An 18,609-nucleotide genomic window follows, 5' to 3' on the forward strand; every position below is an offset into this window, starting at 1 on the left:
TAATTGGATTTAACAAGTGACATCAATATGGGATCAGAGCTTTCACCTCAATTCACCTGGTCAGTCTGTCATGGAAATCAAATCAAATCAAATGTTACGTCACATGCACCGAATACAACAGGTGTAGGCCTTACAGTGAAATGCTTACTTACAAGCCCTTAACCAACAATGCTAAAAAATTGAAAAGAAAATTGAAAATAAAAGTAACAAATAATTAAACAGCAGCAATATAATAACAAGCGAGGCTATATACACAGAGGGTACTGGTATAGTGTCAATGTGCGGGGGCACCGGTTAGTTGAGGTAATATGTACATGTAGGTAGAGTTAAAGTGACTATGCATAGATAATAAACAGAGAGTAGCAGCAGCGTAAAACAGGGGTCTGGGTAGCCCGTTGATGAGCTGTTCAGCAGTCTTATGGCTTGGGGGTAGAAGCTGTTAAGAAGCCTTTTGGACCTCGACTTGGCGCCAGTGATGTACTGAGTCGTACGCACTACCCTCTGTAGTGCCATGCTTGTCGGAGGCCGAGCAGTTGCCATACCAGGCAGTGATGCAACCAGTCAGGATGCTCTCGATGGTGCAGCTGTAGAACCTTTTGAGGATCTGAGGACCCATACCAAATCTTTTCAGTCTCCTGAGGTGGAATAGGTGTTGTCGTGCCCTCTACACGACTGTCTTAGTGCGTTTGGACTATGATAGTTTGTTGGTGATGTGGACACCATGGAACTTGAAGCTCTCAACCTGTTCCACTACAGCCCTGTCGATGAGAATGAGTTGAGCACCCCCAGCATACAACCCAGCAGCACGGTCCCCTTTTTCCTGTAGTCCACAATCATCTCCTTTATCTTGATCACGTTGAGGGAGAGGTTGTTGTCCTGGCACCACATGACCAGGTCTCTGACCTCCTCCCTATAGGCGGTCTCATTGTTGTCGTGATCAGGCCTACCGCTGTTGTGTCATCAGCAAACTTGATGGTGTTGGAGTCGTTCCTGGCTATGCAGTCATGAGTGAACATGGAGTACAGGAGGGGACTGAGCACGCACCCCTGAGGGGCCCCCGTGTTGAGGATCAGCACCTGGGGGTGGCCCATCAGGAAGTCCAGGATCCAGTTGCAGAGGGAGGTGTTTAGTCCCAGGGTCCTTAGCTTAGTGATGAGCTTTGAGGGCACTATGGTGTTGAATGCTGAGCTGTAGTCGATGAATAGCATTTCTCACATAGGTGTTCCTTTTGTCCAGGTGGGAAAGGGCAGTGTTGTGGATCTGTTGGGGCGGAATGCAAATTAGAGTGGGTCTCGGGTTTCTGGGATAATTGTGTTGATGTGAGCCATGACCAGCCTTTCAAATCACTTCATGGCTACAGACGTGAGTGCTATGGGTCGGTAGTCATTTAGGCAGGGTATTTTAGTGTTCTTGGGCACAGGGACTATGGTGGTCTGCTTGAAACATGTTGGTATTACAGACTGGTATTACAGGTTGAAAATGTCAGTGAAGATGCTTGCCAGTTGGCCAGAGCAAGCTGGGAGTACACGTCCTGGTAATCCGTCTGGCCCTGCGGCCTTGTGAATGTTGACCTGTTTAAAGGTCTTACTCACATCGGCTACGGAGAGCGTGATCACACAGTCATCCGGAACGGCTGGTGCTCTCATGCAGTGTTACTTTCCTCAAAGCGAGCATAGGAGTAATTTAGCTCATCTGGTAGGTTCGTGTCACTGGGCAGCTCGTGGCTGTGCTTCCCTTTGTAGTCTGTAATAGTTTGCAAGCCCTGCCACATCCGACGATTCAATCTTAGTCCTGTATTGACGCTTTACCTGTTTAATGGTTCGTCTGAGAGCATAGCAGGATTTCTTATAGGCTTTCAAGGAGTCCCGCTCCTTGAAAGCGGCAGCTGTACCCTTTAGCTCAGTGCGGATGTTGCCTGTAACCCATAGCTTCTGGTTGGGGTATGTACGTACGGTCATTGTGGGAACGACGTCATGAATGCACTTATTGATGAAGCCAGTGACTGATGTGGTGTACTCCTCAATGCCATTGGAGGAATCCTGGAACATATTCCAGTCTGTGCTAGCAAAACAGTCCTGTAGCTTAGCATCTGCTTCAAATGATCACTTTCTTATTGACCGAGTCACTGGTGTTTCCTGCTTTAGTTTTTGCTTGTAAGCAGGAATCAGAAGGATAGAATTATGGTCAGATTTGCCAAATGGAGGGCGAGGGAGAGCTTTGTACGCATCTCTGTTTGTGTAGTAAAGGTGGTCTAGAGTTTTTTCCCCCTCTGGTTGCACATTTAACATGCTGATAGAAATGAGGTAAAACTGATTTAAGTTTCCCTGCATTAAAGTCCCCGGCCACTAGGAGCGCTGCCTCTGGATGAGTGTTTTCCTGTTTGCTTATGACCGTATACAGCTCATTGAGTGCGGTCTTAGTGTCAGCATCAGTCTGCGGTGGTATATAGACAACTACGAACAATATAGATGTAAACTCTCTTGGTAAATAGTGTGGTCTACAGCTTATCATGAGATACTCTACCTCAGGCGAGCAAAACCTCGAGACTCCCTTTGATTTCGTGCACCAGCTGTTGTGTACAAATATGCATAGGCCGCCTCCCCTTGTCTTACCAGAGGCCGCTGTTCTAACCTGCCGAAAAAGCTTAAAACCCGGCAGCTGTATGTTAATCATGTCGTCGTTCAGCCACGACTCGGTGACACATAATATATTACAGTTTTTAATGTCCCGTTGGTAGGATATACGTGCTCGTAGTTAATCTATTTTTATTATCGATTGATTGTAAGTTGGCTAATGGGACCGATGGTGAAGGTAGATTACCCTCTCGGCGACGGATCCTTACAAGGCACCTGGACCGTCGTCCACAATACCTCCGTCTTTTCCTCCTGCGAATGACGAGGATGAGGGCCTTGTCGGGTGTCTGGAGTAAATCCTTCCCATCCGACTCGTTGAAGAAGAAGAATTCCTATAGTACGGGGTGAGTAATCGCTGGCCTGATGTCAAGAACCTCTTTTCGGTCATAAGACACGGTGGCAGAAACTTTTATGTACAAAATAAGTTACAGATAACGCGAAAAAACATACACAATAGCACAATTGGTTACGGGATCGTAAAACGGCGGCCAACTCCTTCGGCGCCATTGTAACAGATAAGAGCATAATGTTAATATTCATCATGTTTTGTATACTCAGTGTACATACCATGTGTCTATTTGTCCTGGGGGGGAGACTGGGTAGGTCAACCTTCACTGGCTCAGGCGCTGGGTTTGGAAGTACACATGGGGCTTTGGGACCAGACTCCCGGACCTGCAAGACACACCGACAACCGACAAATCAGGGAATTAGAACACAGCACCTCAATCAACTAGTCAAGTTATGGATGATCAATACAGTTCTCATTGAAGTATGATAATGGTCTTCTTTAGTCATTTGTTTGGTAACACTTCATTTGGATAGTCCCTAGTAGATGCTTTGTAGATTTTCAATATCTGTCAAGAACATTTCAACTAACTATTCACTAACCCTAACCCTAAACTAAACCCTCACCCAAACCTTTATTCTAAACCTAACCAAGCAGTTGCTTATAAACAGACAGTTTGTTGATAGTTTGGCCACCTGTAGATCATCTACATGACTTGACCAAAAGTATGTGGACACATGCTTGTCAAACATCTCATTCCAAAATCCTGGGCATGACTATGGAGTTGGTCCCCGCTTTGCTGCTATAACAGCCTCTACTCTTCCGGTTAGGGTTACACTAGATGTTGGAACATTTCTGCGGGGACTTGCTTCCATTCAGCCAGAAGAGCATTAGTGAGGCCGGGCACTGATGTTTGGCGATTAGACCTGGCTCGCAGTTGGCGTTACAATTCATCCCAAAGGCGTTTAATGGGGTTGAGGTCAGGGCTCTGTGCAGGCAAGTTAAGTTCTTCCACACCGATCTTGACAAACCATTTCTGTACGGACCCCCATGCCTCCCGTGTTATGGATTCTCACGCCTCCCCTATTCCTGAAAACTGCAAAACCAAGACACCGAATGGGGACATTGTCATGTTGAAACAGGAAAGGGCCTTACCAAAACTGTTGCCACAAAGTTGGAAGCACAGAATCGTCTAAAATGTCATTGTATGCTGTAGCGTTAAGATTTCCCTTCACTGGAACTAAGGGGCCCAAACCATGAAAAACAGCCCCAGACTATTATTCCTTCTCCACCAAACTTTACAGTTGGCACTATGCATTCAGGCAGGTAGCGTTCTCCTGGCATCCGCCAAACCCATATTAGTCTGTCCAATTGCCAGATGGTGAAGCGTGATTCATCACTCCAGAGAACGTGTTTTCACTGCTCCAGAGTCCAATGGCGGCCTAAGGCTTGTGTGCAGCCGCTCGGCCATGAAAACCCATTTCATGAAGCTCCCGAAAGAACAGTTATTGTGCTGACATTGCTTCCAGAGGCAATTTGGAACACTGTAGTGAGTGTTGCAACCGAGGACAGAGGATTTATATGTGCTCCAGCAGTCGGCGGCCTCGTTCTGTGAGTTTATATGACCTACCACTTTGCGGCTGAGCCGTTGTTGCTCCTAGATGTTTCCACTTCACAATAACAGCACTTACAGTTGACCGGGGCAGCTTTAGCGGGGCAGAAATTTGACAGACTGACTTGTTGGAAAGGTGGCATCCAATGACAGTGCCACGTTGAAAGTTACTAAGCTCTTCAGTAACGCCATTCTACTGCCAATGTTTCACTATAGAGATTGCATGGCTGTGTGTAGCAACGGGTGTGGCTGAAATAGCCAAATCCACTAACTTGAAGGGGTGTCCGCATGTATTGTATTTGGGACTATCCAAATGTGGTGTAACTGACTGCCATACTAAAAAAGATAAAGCTATCATAATTATACTTTACCGCTAGAGAGTCCCTTTTGCTCGGCTCAGACACCTTTGTGGCCTGCATGTCCCGCTGGCTCATCCTGGCCAGTCTGAAGGGACTGACTTCACCACGGATGACACTGTAGAACAAACCCTGGAGACCCACCCCACCACAATCAGTGAAGCGTACAACCACATAGTGAACTAGATGTCTACTTTGTGAGAAAGGGGCACATTTGTTAAACTGAATAATGGATTTGACAACTTTTTGAATGAAATGCACTAACTGTATAGCAGATAGTTTTATTATATAACTGGAGTTAAGATTGTATTCTTATGATAAGGCACGTGTTATTTCTGCCATCTGAAGACCAACCTTATTTTTGGGGTCTTTAAGGTTGAACATGATGGTTCGGTACTTGTTCATGTACTTGCTGTCTGTATTGTTAAATATGTTAAACATCTCCGTCTCGATGTTGGTGACCAGCTTTCCCACTTCACTCTCAGACCTCTCCAAATCGTCACAGTCGCACACCCTTATAAAATCAAAATGCAATTAGTCATCTTTCAATAGAAATGTTGTCCTACAATCAAGAGCTCAAGCAATGCTGCTTTGTCAATCAATGTCATCGTGTGTGTGTGTGTGTGTGTGTGTGTGTGTGTGTGTGTGTGTGTGTGAGAGAGAGAGATGCTATCCATCATCTCTATATGCTTGCATCTCTCTATATTCACCTCTTGAACAGGATGTTGGCAAGAGAGCGTTGGATGCTCTGCCTGACCTGGTTATTGGCTGGCTGGGGGGGTCTGGAGGAAGGGGCGATTGGGGCTGGGGACACAGGCAGGGTTCTGGTTTCATTCAGTGGGACTGGAGGTGAAGGTGGGGGTGAGGGTGGAGTGGGGGTGACAGCCTGCTTCTTGGGGATGGTGAAGGAGGTCTTGACGATCCTCAGGGCCCCTGTTTCGTGGTGTCTGGAGACTGAGGTGTTTGGAACCTCAGGGGACGGAGAGAAGCTTGATTTGGGGGGGTTGGGTTGTTTGACAGGGGGAGTATCCTCAGAGGGTTTCTTGGAGACACTGCCGATGTTTGCTGGTCTCTTGGTTTTTCCTGGAGCACCTCGCAGAGGAGGAGCGGACTCAGTGATGTTGTCTGAAGGAGAGTTTTGTGGAGAATGTGTCTGAGGAGCCATGGGCTCAATCTCAACCTGCTCACTGGCCCTTTTTGCTGTTAGAAAATAGAATAACAGGGTAGCTGAATCAGTGCTGATAAGTAAATATGGCATCTGGCATCTGGTAGCTATGACTGGAATCAACAAAACTTGTTATAGGAAGTCAGTGTAATAAGCTGTGAGGTAAATTTGTAAGCGTATGTATAAGTGTGTTTTAACCAGTTAAGCATGAATAGTGCATGCATGTGATTAACCACTACCATTAAGACAGCTTCACTACCATTGACTAAGACAGCTTCAATATGGTATTTCTTGGCCTGAGAAATCAGTGTGAATGTGTACTCTCTCTAAAAGTGAATACTGCAAGGAGAAGCAGTAATATAATAAACCCTGAGAGAAAGATTTTAAACCGTCTAATATTAAGATTTCGAGTAATGTCAACTGGTTAAATACACCCCTCCATAATGACAAAGCATAAAGAGGTTTTTAGAAAATTGTGCAAATGTATTAAGATTAAAAAACGGAAGTATCACAATTACTTAAATATTCAGACCCTTTGCTCAGTACTTTGTTGAAGCACCTTTGGCAGGGATTACAGCCTCGAGTCTTCTTGGGTATGACGCTACAAGCTTGGCACACCTGTATTTGGGGAGTTCATTCTTCTCTGCAGATTTTGTTAAGCTCTGTCAGGTTGGATGGGGAGCGTCGCTGCCTAGACTTTGGTCTGATGAGTCCAAATTTGAGATTTTTGGATCCAACCGCCGTGTCTTTGTGAGACGCAGAGTAGGTAGATGGATGATCTCTGCATGTTTGGTTCCCACTGTGAAGCATGGAGGAGGAGGTGTGATAGTGTGGGGGTGCTTTGCTAATGACTGTCTGCAATTCATTTAGAATTTAAGGCACAATTAACCAGCATGGTTACCACAGCATTCTGCAGCGATACGCCATCCCACCTGGTTTGCGCTTAGTGGGACTATTATTTGTTTTTCAACAGGACAATGACCCAACACACCTCCAGGATGTGTAAGGGCTATTTGATCAAGAAGGAAAGTGATGGAGTGCTGCATCAGATGACCTGGCCTCCACAAATCACCCGACCTCAACACAATTGAGATGGTTTGGGATGAGTTGGACCGCAGAGTGAAGGAAAAGCAGCCAACAAGTTCTCATCATATGTGGGAACTCCTTCAAGACAGTTGGAAAAGCATTCCAGGTGAAGCTGGTTGAGAAAATGCCAAAAGTGTGCAAAGCTGTCATCAAGGCAAAGGGTGGCTACTTTGAAGAATCTCAAATATAACACTTATTTCACAGTTGATGTCTTCACTAATATTCTACAATGTAGAAAATAGTAAAAATAAATAAAAACCCTTGAATGAATAGGTGTCCCCAAACTCTTGACTGGTACTGTATATCTTCCTCAACGAGGACTATCCTGAAGCTGTGCACCAGAAGAGGAAACAACTTATCCCAGTCATGAAAGCTGCCAGAGTGAGTGGGGACATTGCTTACATCTGCTATGACTGGCTCATTGTCCACCCTTCCTCCCAGAAGCCTGGAAAGGTTGAGAGAGCCAAGCCTATGATTTCGTAGCTTCAACCCCGCAGCACACACACTAATTGATTATGGGCTGCTGAAGCTATATTTTCTTCTCTTGCTTTGTTTGCTCTTTTCAGTATTATGTCTATCTCTGATAAGCTACCCAGGAAAGGGCTGAAAATAGCCCATATTAATATATGTAGTCTCAGAAATTAAGGTTCATGAAATCAATAATTAGCTCAAATCTGATATCAGTCATATATTATTTGATGATACAGAAGTACCAATACAAGGATATAACATCTATAGAAGAGACAGAAATGCTTATGGGGGAGGTGTTGGTATATATAAAACTCAGCAAAAAAAGAAATGTCCTCTCACTGTCAACTGCGTTTATTTTCAGCAAACTTAACATGTGTAAATATTTGTATGAACATAAGATTCAACAACTGAGACAAACTGAACAAGTTCCACAGGCTAACAGAAATGGAATGTGTCCCTGAACAAAGGGGGGGGGGGGGGTCAAAATCAAAAGTAACAGTCAGTATTAAGTACTGCAAGTGCATGGACTGCACCACATTTGCCAGTTCTTGCTGTGAGATGTTACCCCACTCTTCCACCAAGGCCCCTGCAAGTTCCCGGACATTTCTGGGGGGAATGGCCCTAGCCCTCACCCTCCGAACCAACAGGTCCCAGGCATGCTCAATGGGATTGAGATCCGGGCTCTTCGCTGGCCATGGCACAACACTGACAACGAGCAGTATGGCATGCTGGAGGGTCATGTCAGGATGAGCCTGCAGGAAGGGTACCACATGAGGGAGGAGGATGTCTTCCCGGTAACGCACAGCATTGAGATTGCCTGCAATGACAACAAGCTCAGTCCGATGATGCCGTGACACAACGCCCCAGACCATGACGGACCCTCTACCTCCAAATCGATCCCGCTCCAGAGTACAGACCTCGGTGTAACGCTCATTCCTTCGACGATAAACGGTAATCCGACAATCACCCCTGGTGAGACAAAACCGTGACTCGTCAGTGAAGAGCACTTTTTGCCAGTCCTGTCTGGTCCAGCGACGGTGGGTTTGTGCCCATAGGCGACGTTGTTGCCGGTGATGTCTGGTGAGGACCTGGCTTACAACAGGCTTCAAAGCCCTCAGTCCAGCCTATTGCAGACAGTCTGAGCACTGATGGAGGGATTCTGCGTTCCTGGTGTAACTCGTGCAGTTGTTGTTGCCATCCTGTACCTGTCCCGCGTGTGTGATGTTCGGATGTACCGATCCTGTGCAGGTGTTGTTACACGTGGTCTGCCACTGTGAGGACGATCAGCTGTCCGTCCTGTCTCCCTGTAGCGCTGTCTTAGGCGTCTCACAGTATGGACATTGCAATTTATTGCCCTGGCCACATCTCCAGTCCTCATGCCTCTTTGCAGCATGCCTAAGGCACATTCACGCAGATGAGCAGGGACCCTGGGCATCTTTCTTTTGGTGTTTTTCAGAGTCAGTAAAAAGGTCTCTTTAGTGTCCTACGTTTTCATAACTGTGACCTTAATTGCCTACCGTCTGTAAGCTGTTAGTGTCTTAACGACTGTTCCACAGGTGCACGTTCATTAATTGTTTATGGTTCATTGAACAATCATGGGAAACCGTGTTTAAACCATTTACAATGAAGATCTGTGAAGTTATTTGGATTTTTATGAATTATCTTTGAAAGACAGGGTCCTGAAAAAGGGATGTTTCTTAATATATATATATATATATATATATATATATACACTGCTCAAAAAAATAAAGGGAACACTAAAATAACACATCCTAGATCTGAATGAATGAAATGTTCTTACTAAATACTTTTTTCTTTACATAGTTGAATGTACTGACAACAAAATCACACAAAAATTATCAATGGAAATCAAATTTATCAACACATGGAGGTCTGGATTTGGAGTCACACTCAAAATTAAAGTGGAAAACCACACTACAGGCTGATCCAACTTTGATGTAATGTCCTTAAAACAAGTCAAAATGAGGCTCAGTAGTGTGTGTGGCCTCCACGTGCCTGTATGACCTCCCTACAACGCCTGGGCATGCTCCTGATGAGGTGACGGATGGTCTCCTGAGGGATCTCCTCCCAGACCTGGACTAAAGCATCCGCCAACTCCTGGACAGTCTGTGGTGCAACGTGGCGTTGGTGGATGGAGCGAGACATGAATTCCCAGATGTGCTCAATTGGATTCAGGTCTGGGGAACGGGCGGGCCAGTCCATAGCATCAATGCCTTCCTCTTGCAGGAACTGCTGACACACTCCAGCCACATGAGGTCTAGCATTGTCTTGCATTAGGAGAAACCCAGGGCCAACCGCACCAGCATATGGTCTAACAAGGGGTCTGAGGATCTCATCTCGGTACCTAATGGCAGTCAGGCTACCTCTGGCGAGCACATGGAGGGCTGTGCGGCCCCCCAAAGAAATGCCACCCCACACCATGACTGACCCACCGCCAAACCGGTCATGCTGGAGGATGTTGCAGGCAGCAGAACGTTCTCCACGGCGTCTCCAGACTCTGTCACATGTGCTTATGTGCTCAGTGTGAACCTGCTTTCATCTGTGAAGAGCACAGGGCGCCAGTGGCGAATTTGCCAATCTTGGTGTTCTCTGGCAAATGCCAAACGTCCTGCACGGTGTTGGGCTGTAAGCACAACCCCCACCTGTGGACGTCGGGCCCTCATACCACCCTCCTGGAGTCTGTTTCTGACCGTTTGAGCAGACACATGCACATTTGTGGCCTGCTGGAGGTCATTTTGCAGGGCTCTGGCAGTGCTCCACCTGCTCCTCCTTGCACAAAGGCGGAGGTAGTGGTCCTGCTGCTGGGTTGTTGCCCTCCTACGGCCTCCTCCACATCTCCTGATGTACTGGCCTGTCTCCTGGTAGCGCCTCCATGCTCTGGACACTACGCTGACAGACACAGCAAACCTTCTTGCCACAGCTCGCATTGATGTGCCATCCTGGATGAGCTGCACTACCTGAGCCACTTGTGTGGGTTGTAGACTCCGTCTCATGCTACCACTAGAGTGAAATCACCACCAGCATTCAAAAGTGACCAAAACATCAGCCAGGAAGCATAGGAACTGAGAAGTGGTCTGTGGTCACCACCTGCAGAACCACTCCTTTATTGGGGGTGTCTTGCGAATTGCCTATAATTTCCACCTGTTGTCTATTCCATTTGCACAACAGCATGTGAAATTTATTGTCAATCAGTGTTGCTTCCTAAGTGGACAGTTTGATTTCACAGAAGTGTGATTGACTTGGAGTTACATTGTGTTGTTTAAGTGTTCCCTTTATTTTTTTGAGCAGTGTATATATATATTCAGAACCATCACCCTGTAATGCTTAGAAAATATCTTATGTCAAGTGTTATTATTTTGGGGTGTTGCTGAAGGCCAAGTGCTAACAGTCAGTATCGAAATAATGTGTGTGAAATGCTTGATAGCGTATGTGATGTAAACAGAGAGGTCTACTTTCTTGGGGACCTGAATATTGACTGATTTCCATCAAGCTGTCCGCTCAAGAGGAAGCTTCTTACTGTAACCAGTGTCTGTAATCTGGTTCAGGTTATTAACCAACCTACCAGGGTATTTACAAAACACTACAGGAACAAGATCATCCACATGTATGGATCACATTTTTACTAATACGTTAGAACTCTGTATCCCTACCCATTGCATGCAGTGATCACAATATAGTGGCTAATCCAGGAGAGCCAAAGTTCCAAAAGCTGGGTGTAAAATAGTGTATAAGAGATTATACAAAAGATTTTGCTGTGAATTTTATGTGGATAATGTAAAAAATATATGTTGGTCTGATGTGATTAATAAGGAGCATCCAGACGCTGCACTTGATGAATTTATGAAATTGCTTTGTCCAATTATTGAGAAGCATGCACCTGTTAAGAAACGAACTGTTAAGACTCCATGGATTGCTGAGGAATTGAATAACTATATGGTTGAAAGAGATGGGTCAAAAAGAGTGGATAATAAATCTGGTTCCACATCTGACTAGCTGGCTTACTGCAAATTGAGAAATGATGTCACTAAACTCAACAAAAAGAAGAAGAAACTGTATTATGAAGCCAAGATCAATGATATAAATAATTATGGATTTCTTTGGGGGGGGGTACTTTAAATGAAATTATGGGCAGAAAGACAAATTCAACTCCATCTTTCATCGAATCAGATGGCTTTTTCATCACATAACCATTTGATGTTGATAATAATTTGAATGATTGGCAAAGTAGGCAAACGTAGGTAGGGAATGCCAACAATGAATGTCTGATGAACAGAAATGTCTGATGATTGGTTGAAAGAAATTGACAATAAAAATATTGTGGGAGCTGTGCTGTTTGATTTCAGTGCAGCCTTTGATATTATTGACAACCTGTTGTTGTAAAAACTACCAGTTGAATCTGGTAATGAATGGTGTGGCTGTTGAACTAGTTGAGGAGACTCAATTACTTGGCGTTACCTTAGATTGTAAACTGTCATGGTCAAAATATATACAGTGCATTTGGAAAGTATTCAGACCCCTTGATTTTTTCCACATTTTGTTACGTTACAGCCTTATCCTATAATCGATTCAATAGTTTCTCTCTCGTTAATCTACACACAATACCCCATAATGACAAAGCAAAACCATTTTTTTTTTTTTATGTTTGCAAATGTATTACATTTACATTTACATTTAAGTCATTTAGCAGACGCTCTTATCCAGAGCGACTTACAAATTGGTGCATTCACCTTATGATATCCAGTGGAACAACCACTTTACAATAGTGCATCTAACTCTTTTAAGGGGGGGGGGTTAGAAGGATTACTTTATCCTATCCTAGGTATTCCTTAAAGAGGTGGGGTTTCAGGTGTCTCCGGAAGGTGGTGATTGACTCCGCTGACCTGGCGGAGTATATTAAAAATGTAAAACTGAAATATCACATTTACATAGGTATTCAGAACCTTTACTCAGTACTTTGTTGAAGCACCTTTGGCAGTGATTACAGAGTTTTTGGGTATGACGCTACAAGCTTGGCACATCTGTATTTGGGGAGTTTCTCCTATTCTTCTCTGCAGATCCTCTCAAGCTCTGTCAGGTTGGAAGAGGAGCGTTGCTGCACAGCTATTATCAGGTCTCTCCAGAGATGTTCAATCGGGTTCAAGTCCGGGCTCTGGCTGGGCCACTCAAGGACATTCAGAGACTTGTCCAGAAGCCACTCCTGCGTTGTCTTGGCTGTGTGTTTAGGGTCGTTGTCCTGTTGGAAGGTGAACCTTCGTCCCAGTCTGAGGTCCTGAGCAGATTTTCATCAAGGATCTCTCTGTACTTTGCTCCTTTCATCTTTCCCTAGATCCTGACTAGTCTCCCAGTCGATGCCACTGAAAAACATCCACCCGGCATGATGATGTCACCACCATGCTTCACCGTAGGGATGGTGCCAGGTTTCCTCCAGACATGACAATTGGCATTCAGAGCATTGAATCTTGTTTGTCATGGTCTGAGAGTCTTTAGGTGTATTTTGGCCAACTCCAAGCAGGCTGTCATGTGCCTTTTATTAAGGAATTTTTCCTTAAAGTTCAAACATGGTTACATTTCATTTAAATGTTTGTAATGTTCTAGGAATGTCATCCAACTGTTTTGAAATTGGGAATGTTCACAAATAGTTCAGAGAACATTAAGAAACAATGTTCTTCTGTAAAAATGTTAGTACTTCAGCATAACGTTTCCTACAAGTTTCCTCATGGTTCTATTTAAACTCATGTTCTCAAATTGTTCCAAGAACATTAAGAAACAACGTTCTTCTGTGGGAATTTCAGTACTTTAGCATGATGTTTCCTCATGGTTCTATTTAAAGTTCAGAGAATGTTCTAAGAATTATATACCATGACGAGATCCTAAGGCCCATTGCCGCTCCCATCATTGAGCATGTTTGGGATGCTCTGGATCGACGTGTACGACAGCATGTTCCAGTTCCCGACAATATTTACTGGCTTCTGTCTAGCCACTCTACCATGAAAGCCTGATTGCTGGAGTGCTGCAGAGATGGTTGTCCTTCTGGAAGGTTCTCCCATCTCCACAGAGGAACTCTGGAGCTCTGTCAGAGTGACCATCGGGTTCTTAGTCACCCCCAGAACAGAGCAGCACGTCTTGCTCTTCATTGTAATCAGAGGGCTGATATAAATACTATGCATGCCATTCTCTCTTGGCTAAGAATTGAGGAGAGACTGACTGCATCACTTCTTTTAATATAAGAAACAGTGTGTTGAAAATCCCAAATTGTTTGCATAGTCAACTTACACACAGCTCTGACACACACACACTTACCCCACCAGTCATGCCACCGTCAGACATTTTCACAGTCCCCAAATCCAGAACAAATTTAAGAAAGCGTACAGTATTTTATATAGAACCATTATTGCATGGAACTTCCTTCCATCTCATATTGCTCAAATAAACTGCAAACCTGGTTTCAAAAAACAGATAAAGCAACACCTCACGGCACAATGCCTCTCCCCTATTTCACCTAGATAGTTTGTGTATGTATTGATATGTAGGCTACATGTGCCTTTTCATTTTTTAAATGTAGTTCTGTCCTTGAGCTGTTCTTATCTATTGATGTTCTGTATTATATCATTCTGTATTATGTTTCATGTTTTGTGTGAACCCCAGGAAGAGTAGCTTCTGCTTTTGCAACAGCTAAATGGGGGATCCTAATAAAATACCAAATTAAATCAAATTTTAGAAGAAGGCTGTAAAGTAACAAAATGTGGAAAAAGTCAAGGGCTCTGAATACTTTCCGAATGCACTATATTTGTAGTATAATGGACAATAAAGATATTATTATACTGAACAGAAGTATAAACGCAACATGCAACAATTTCAAAGATTTTACAGTTCATATAAGGAAATCAGTCAATTGAAATAAATTTGTTAGGCCATAAGCAATGGATTTCACGACTGGGAATACAGATATTCATCTGTATTAAATAAAGGTAGAGGCGTGGATCAGAAAACCAGTCAGTATCTAGTGTGACCGCCATTTTCCTCATGCAGCGCGGCATCTCCTTCGCATAAAGTTGATCAGGCTGTTGATTGAAGAGGAATGGGAAAACATTGCACATGGACAAAAGGGCTGTGTAAAGTTGCTGGATATTGGCGGGAACTGGAACATGCTGTCATACACGTCGATCCAGAGCATCCCAAACATGTTCAATGATGGCAGCGGATAAATGGCACGGCAATGGGCCTCAGGATCTCGTCATGGTATATAATTCTTAGAACATTCTCTGAACTTTAAATAGAACCATGAGGAAACATCATGCTAAAGTACTGAAATTCCCAGAGAAGAACGTTGTTTCTTTACGTTCTATAAACAATTGGAGAAAACTACTTGAAATAGAACCATGAGGAAATATTATCTCAAAGTACTGAAATTCCCACATTGTTTCTTTAAGTTCTTGAAACAATTTGAGAACATGAGTTTAAATAGAACCATGAGTAAACTTGTAGGAAACGTTATGCTGAAGTACTAACATTTTTTACAGAAGAACGTTGTTTCTTAATGTTCTCTGAACTATTTGTGAACATTCCCAATTTCAAAACAGTTGGAGAACATTCCTAGAACATTACAAACATTTAAATGAAATGTAACCATGTTTGAACTTTCAGGAAAAATTCTGTTAAAGTAATGAAATACCAATACTTTTTTTGGTCAAGTTCCTTAAATGTGCTGAATGTTCCAAAAGCCAAGCAATCATCCTGCACCATTCCCAGGATGTTGTCGGCTGGTTGTATGCAAAATAACCATAGGACAACCACGCTCTCACCAAGCTCTAAGAAACATATGGTTCTCAGAATGTTATGTGCTAGCTGGGGGATTTTTGTATGGTGGTCAATGAGTATAGAATTTGGTCAACAACAAAAAAGTTGCGAATTTGCTATGTGAGGCATATTTGATTGAACAGAAGTTTCGAAATATTTAGTTTGTTTTACGAATGCACTGATATAAATTGGGCGCACGTGGCATTTCGGCAACTTTTTAAAAGACAACTTTGTATCAGAGGTGTGCCTGTTGTTCACACGCGTATTTGCCCTCTCATTGTCTAGAATGGTCCCACCTGATCTCGGCTCATCCTGCCTGTTTCCATCATAGACAGTACAGTGCTTGCATCTTTGAGGACATGTATTTCCATTGTTAGAGCGGTTACTTGTCAATATAATAGATCATCTTTGGTTACATGCATCATAAAAGAAAGGGCAACGGGTCGGCTCCAGCAAGGTGCTTGACAGTGCTGAAGCCTCCTAAAAAATAGGCCTAGCACCCCCAAGAGACTATTAGTACATGCACACCATAGATTGGTGTTTGCGAAGGGGTGCTTTCAAACTGCCCCCAGTGAAAAATCCCTAGTGACACCACTGGACATGACAGATTTGTTCCATACAGATAGTGTGTATTCTAACTTCCTAATTCATCTCCTGTCATTATAAAGCAGAGGTACACAAAACTAGTGCTTGGACGCAGTATAAGCTCCCTTTTCATAAGAAACTGAAACCTGGATTTTCAGGTGGTCAATGGCTAATCGATGACACAAATTGATCAATGAAGTGCCAAGGGGACACGACAAGTACGACTGCCAGCAATGGTAGACCCCCGTCTTGGAGGGACATGCGGTACATTCATTTATCTTTCCTTCAGCCATGTGGCCCCCTTTTATGATCACTGATATTGGAGCCTGCCTGTATATACCGGAAAGTATATTATGGGTCCCGCCATGAGGTCTGGAACATTATGGCACAGGCACACTTGAATTGTCCTCTAACTACAGTGGTCGCTGGTTCAAGCGCCGCTTTAGCTGTTCTCGCTTCAATCTCTATATTGATGTAAAAATGACCCCTATACTCTTTGTTACTCCAAGGCTTTTGTTGAAGTGTCCCCTTTTGTGTGTGCAGGATGCTCCTTAACAGAGGAAGCGTCTCACTGTATGTTAGCACACAATGACATCTGCTAGGGCTGATTTTCTTTCTATACTGAACAAAGACATAAACGCAACATGCAATAATTTTAAAGATTTTACTGAGTTACAGTTCATATAAGAAAATCAGTCAACTGAAAGAAATTCATTAGGGCCTAATCTATGGATTTCACATGATTGGGAATACATACAGTGGGGCAAAAAAGTATTTAGTCAGCCACCAATTGTGCAAGTTCTCCCACTTAAAAAGATGAGAGAGGCCTGTAATTTTCATCATAGGTACACTTCAACTATGACAGACAAAATGAGAAAAAAAAATCCAGAAAATCACATTGTAGGATTTTTTATGAATGTATTTGCAAATTATGGTGGAAAATAAGTATTTGGTCACCTACAAACAAGCAAGATATCTGGCTCTCACAGACCTGTAACTTCTTCTTTAAGAGGCTCCTCTGTCCTCCACTCGTTACCTGTATTAATGGCACCTGTTTGAACTTGTTATCAGTATAAAAGACACCTGTCCACAACCTCAAACAGTCACATTCCAAACTCCACTATGGCCAAGACCAAAGAGCTGTCAAAGGACACCAGAAACAAAATTGTAGACCTGCAGCAGGCTGGGAAGACTGAATCTGCAATAGGTAAGCAGCTTGGTTTGAAGAAATCAACTGTGGGAGCAATTATTAGGAAATGGAAGACATACAAGACCACTGATAATCTCCCTCGATCTGGGGCTCCACGCAAGATCTCACCCCATGGGGTCAAAATGATCACAAGAACGGTGAGCAAAAATCCCAGAACCACACGGGGGGACCTAGTGAATGACCTGCAGAGAGCTGGGACCAAAGTAACAAAGCCTACCATCAGTAACACACTACGCCGCCAGGGACTCAAATCCTGCAGTGCCAGACGTGTCCCCCTGCTTAAGCCAGTACATGTCCAGGCCCGTCTGAAGTTTGCTAGAGAGCATTTGGATGATCCAGAAGAAGATTGGGAGAATGTCATATGGTCAGATGAAACCAAAATATAACTTTTTGGTAAAAACTCAACTCGTCGTGTTTGGAGGACAAAGAATGCTGAGTTGCATCCAAAGAACACCATACCTACTGTGAAGCATGGGGGTGGAAACATCATGCTTTGGGGCTGTTTTTCTGCAAAGGGACCAGAACGACTGATCCGTGTAAAGGAAAGAATGAATGGGGCCATGTATCGTGACATTTTGAGTGAAAACCTACGTCCATCAGCAAGGACATTGAAGATGAAACGTGGCTGGGTCTTTCAGCATGACAATGATCCCAAACACACCGCCCGGGCAACAAAGGAGTGGCTTCGTAAGAAGCATTTCAAGGTCCTGGAGTGGCCTAGCCAGTCTCCAGATCTCAACCCCATAGAAAATCTTTGGAAGGAGTTGAAAGTCCGTGTTGCCCAGCAACAGCCCCAAAACATCATTGCTCTAGAGGAGATCTGCATGGAGGAATGGGCAAAAATACCAGCAACAGGGTGTGAAAACCTTGTGAAGACTTACAGAAAACGTTTGACATCTTTCATTGCCAACAAAGGGTATATAACAAAGTATTGAGATAAACTTTTGTTATTGACCAAATACTTATTTTCCACCATAATTTGCAAATAAATTCATTAAAAATCCTACAATGTGATTTTCTGGATTTCTTTTTCTCATTTTGTCTGTCATAGTTGAAGTGTACCTATGATGAAAATTACAGGCCTCTCTCATCTTTTTAAGTGGGAGAACTTGCACAATTGGTGGCTGACTAAATACTTTTTTGCCCCACTGTACATGCATCTGTTGGTCACAGATGCTTAAAAAAAATATATATATATATAAACCAGTCAGTATCTGGTGTGACCACCATTTCCCTCATGCAGCGCGACATCTCCTTTGAATAGAGTTGATCAGGCTGTTGATTATGGCCTGTGGAATGTTGTCCCACTCCTCTTCACTGGCTGTGCGAAGTCGCTGGATATTGGCAGGAACTGGAACATGCTGTCGTACACATCAATTCAGAGCAT

The 18,609-nt window shown here is 43.8% G+C and overlaps 1 protein-coding gene across 2 annotated transcripts in view; it reads right to left on the bottom strand.

Annotated features, from left to right (window-relative positions):
• The window catches only part of LOC139557004 (death-inducer obliterator 1-like), a 47,724-nt gene that overhangs the window by 10,311 nt on the left and 18,804 nt on the right, over positions 1-18,609 (bottom strand). For both annotated transcript variants that reach the window (XM_071371259.1, XM_071371258.1), the window contains exons 6-9: positions 5,598-6,087; positions 5,242-5,401; positions 4,903-5,019; positions 3,201-3,305 (exon numbers count right to left, since the gene is read on the bottom strand). In XM_071371259.1, coding sequence (XP_071227360.1) covers positions 3,201-3,305; positions 4,903-5,019; positions 5,242-5,401; positions 5,598-6,087 — 872 coding nt within the window. The remainder of the gene's footprint in view (positions 1-3,200; positions 3,306-4,902; positions 5,020-5,241; positions 5,402-5,597; positions 6,088-18,609) is intronic.

The sequence above is a fragment of the Salvelinus alpinus genome, chromosome 28, assembly GCF_045679555.1.
Source record: "Salvelinus alpinus chromosome 28, SLU_Salpinus.1, whole genome shotgun sequence".
NCBI lineage: Eukaryota > Metazoa > Chordata > Actinopteri > Salmoniformes > Salmonidae > Salvelinus > Salvelinus alpinus.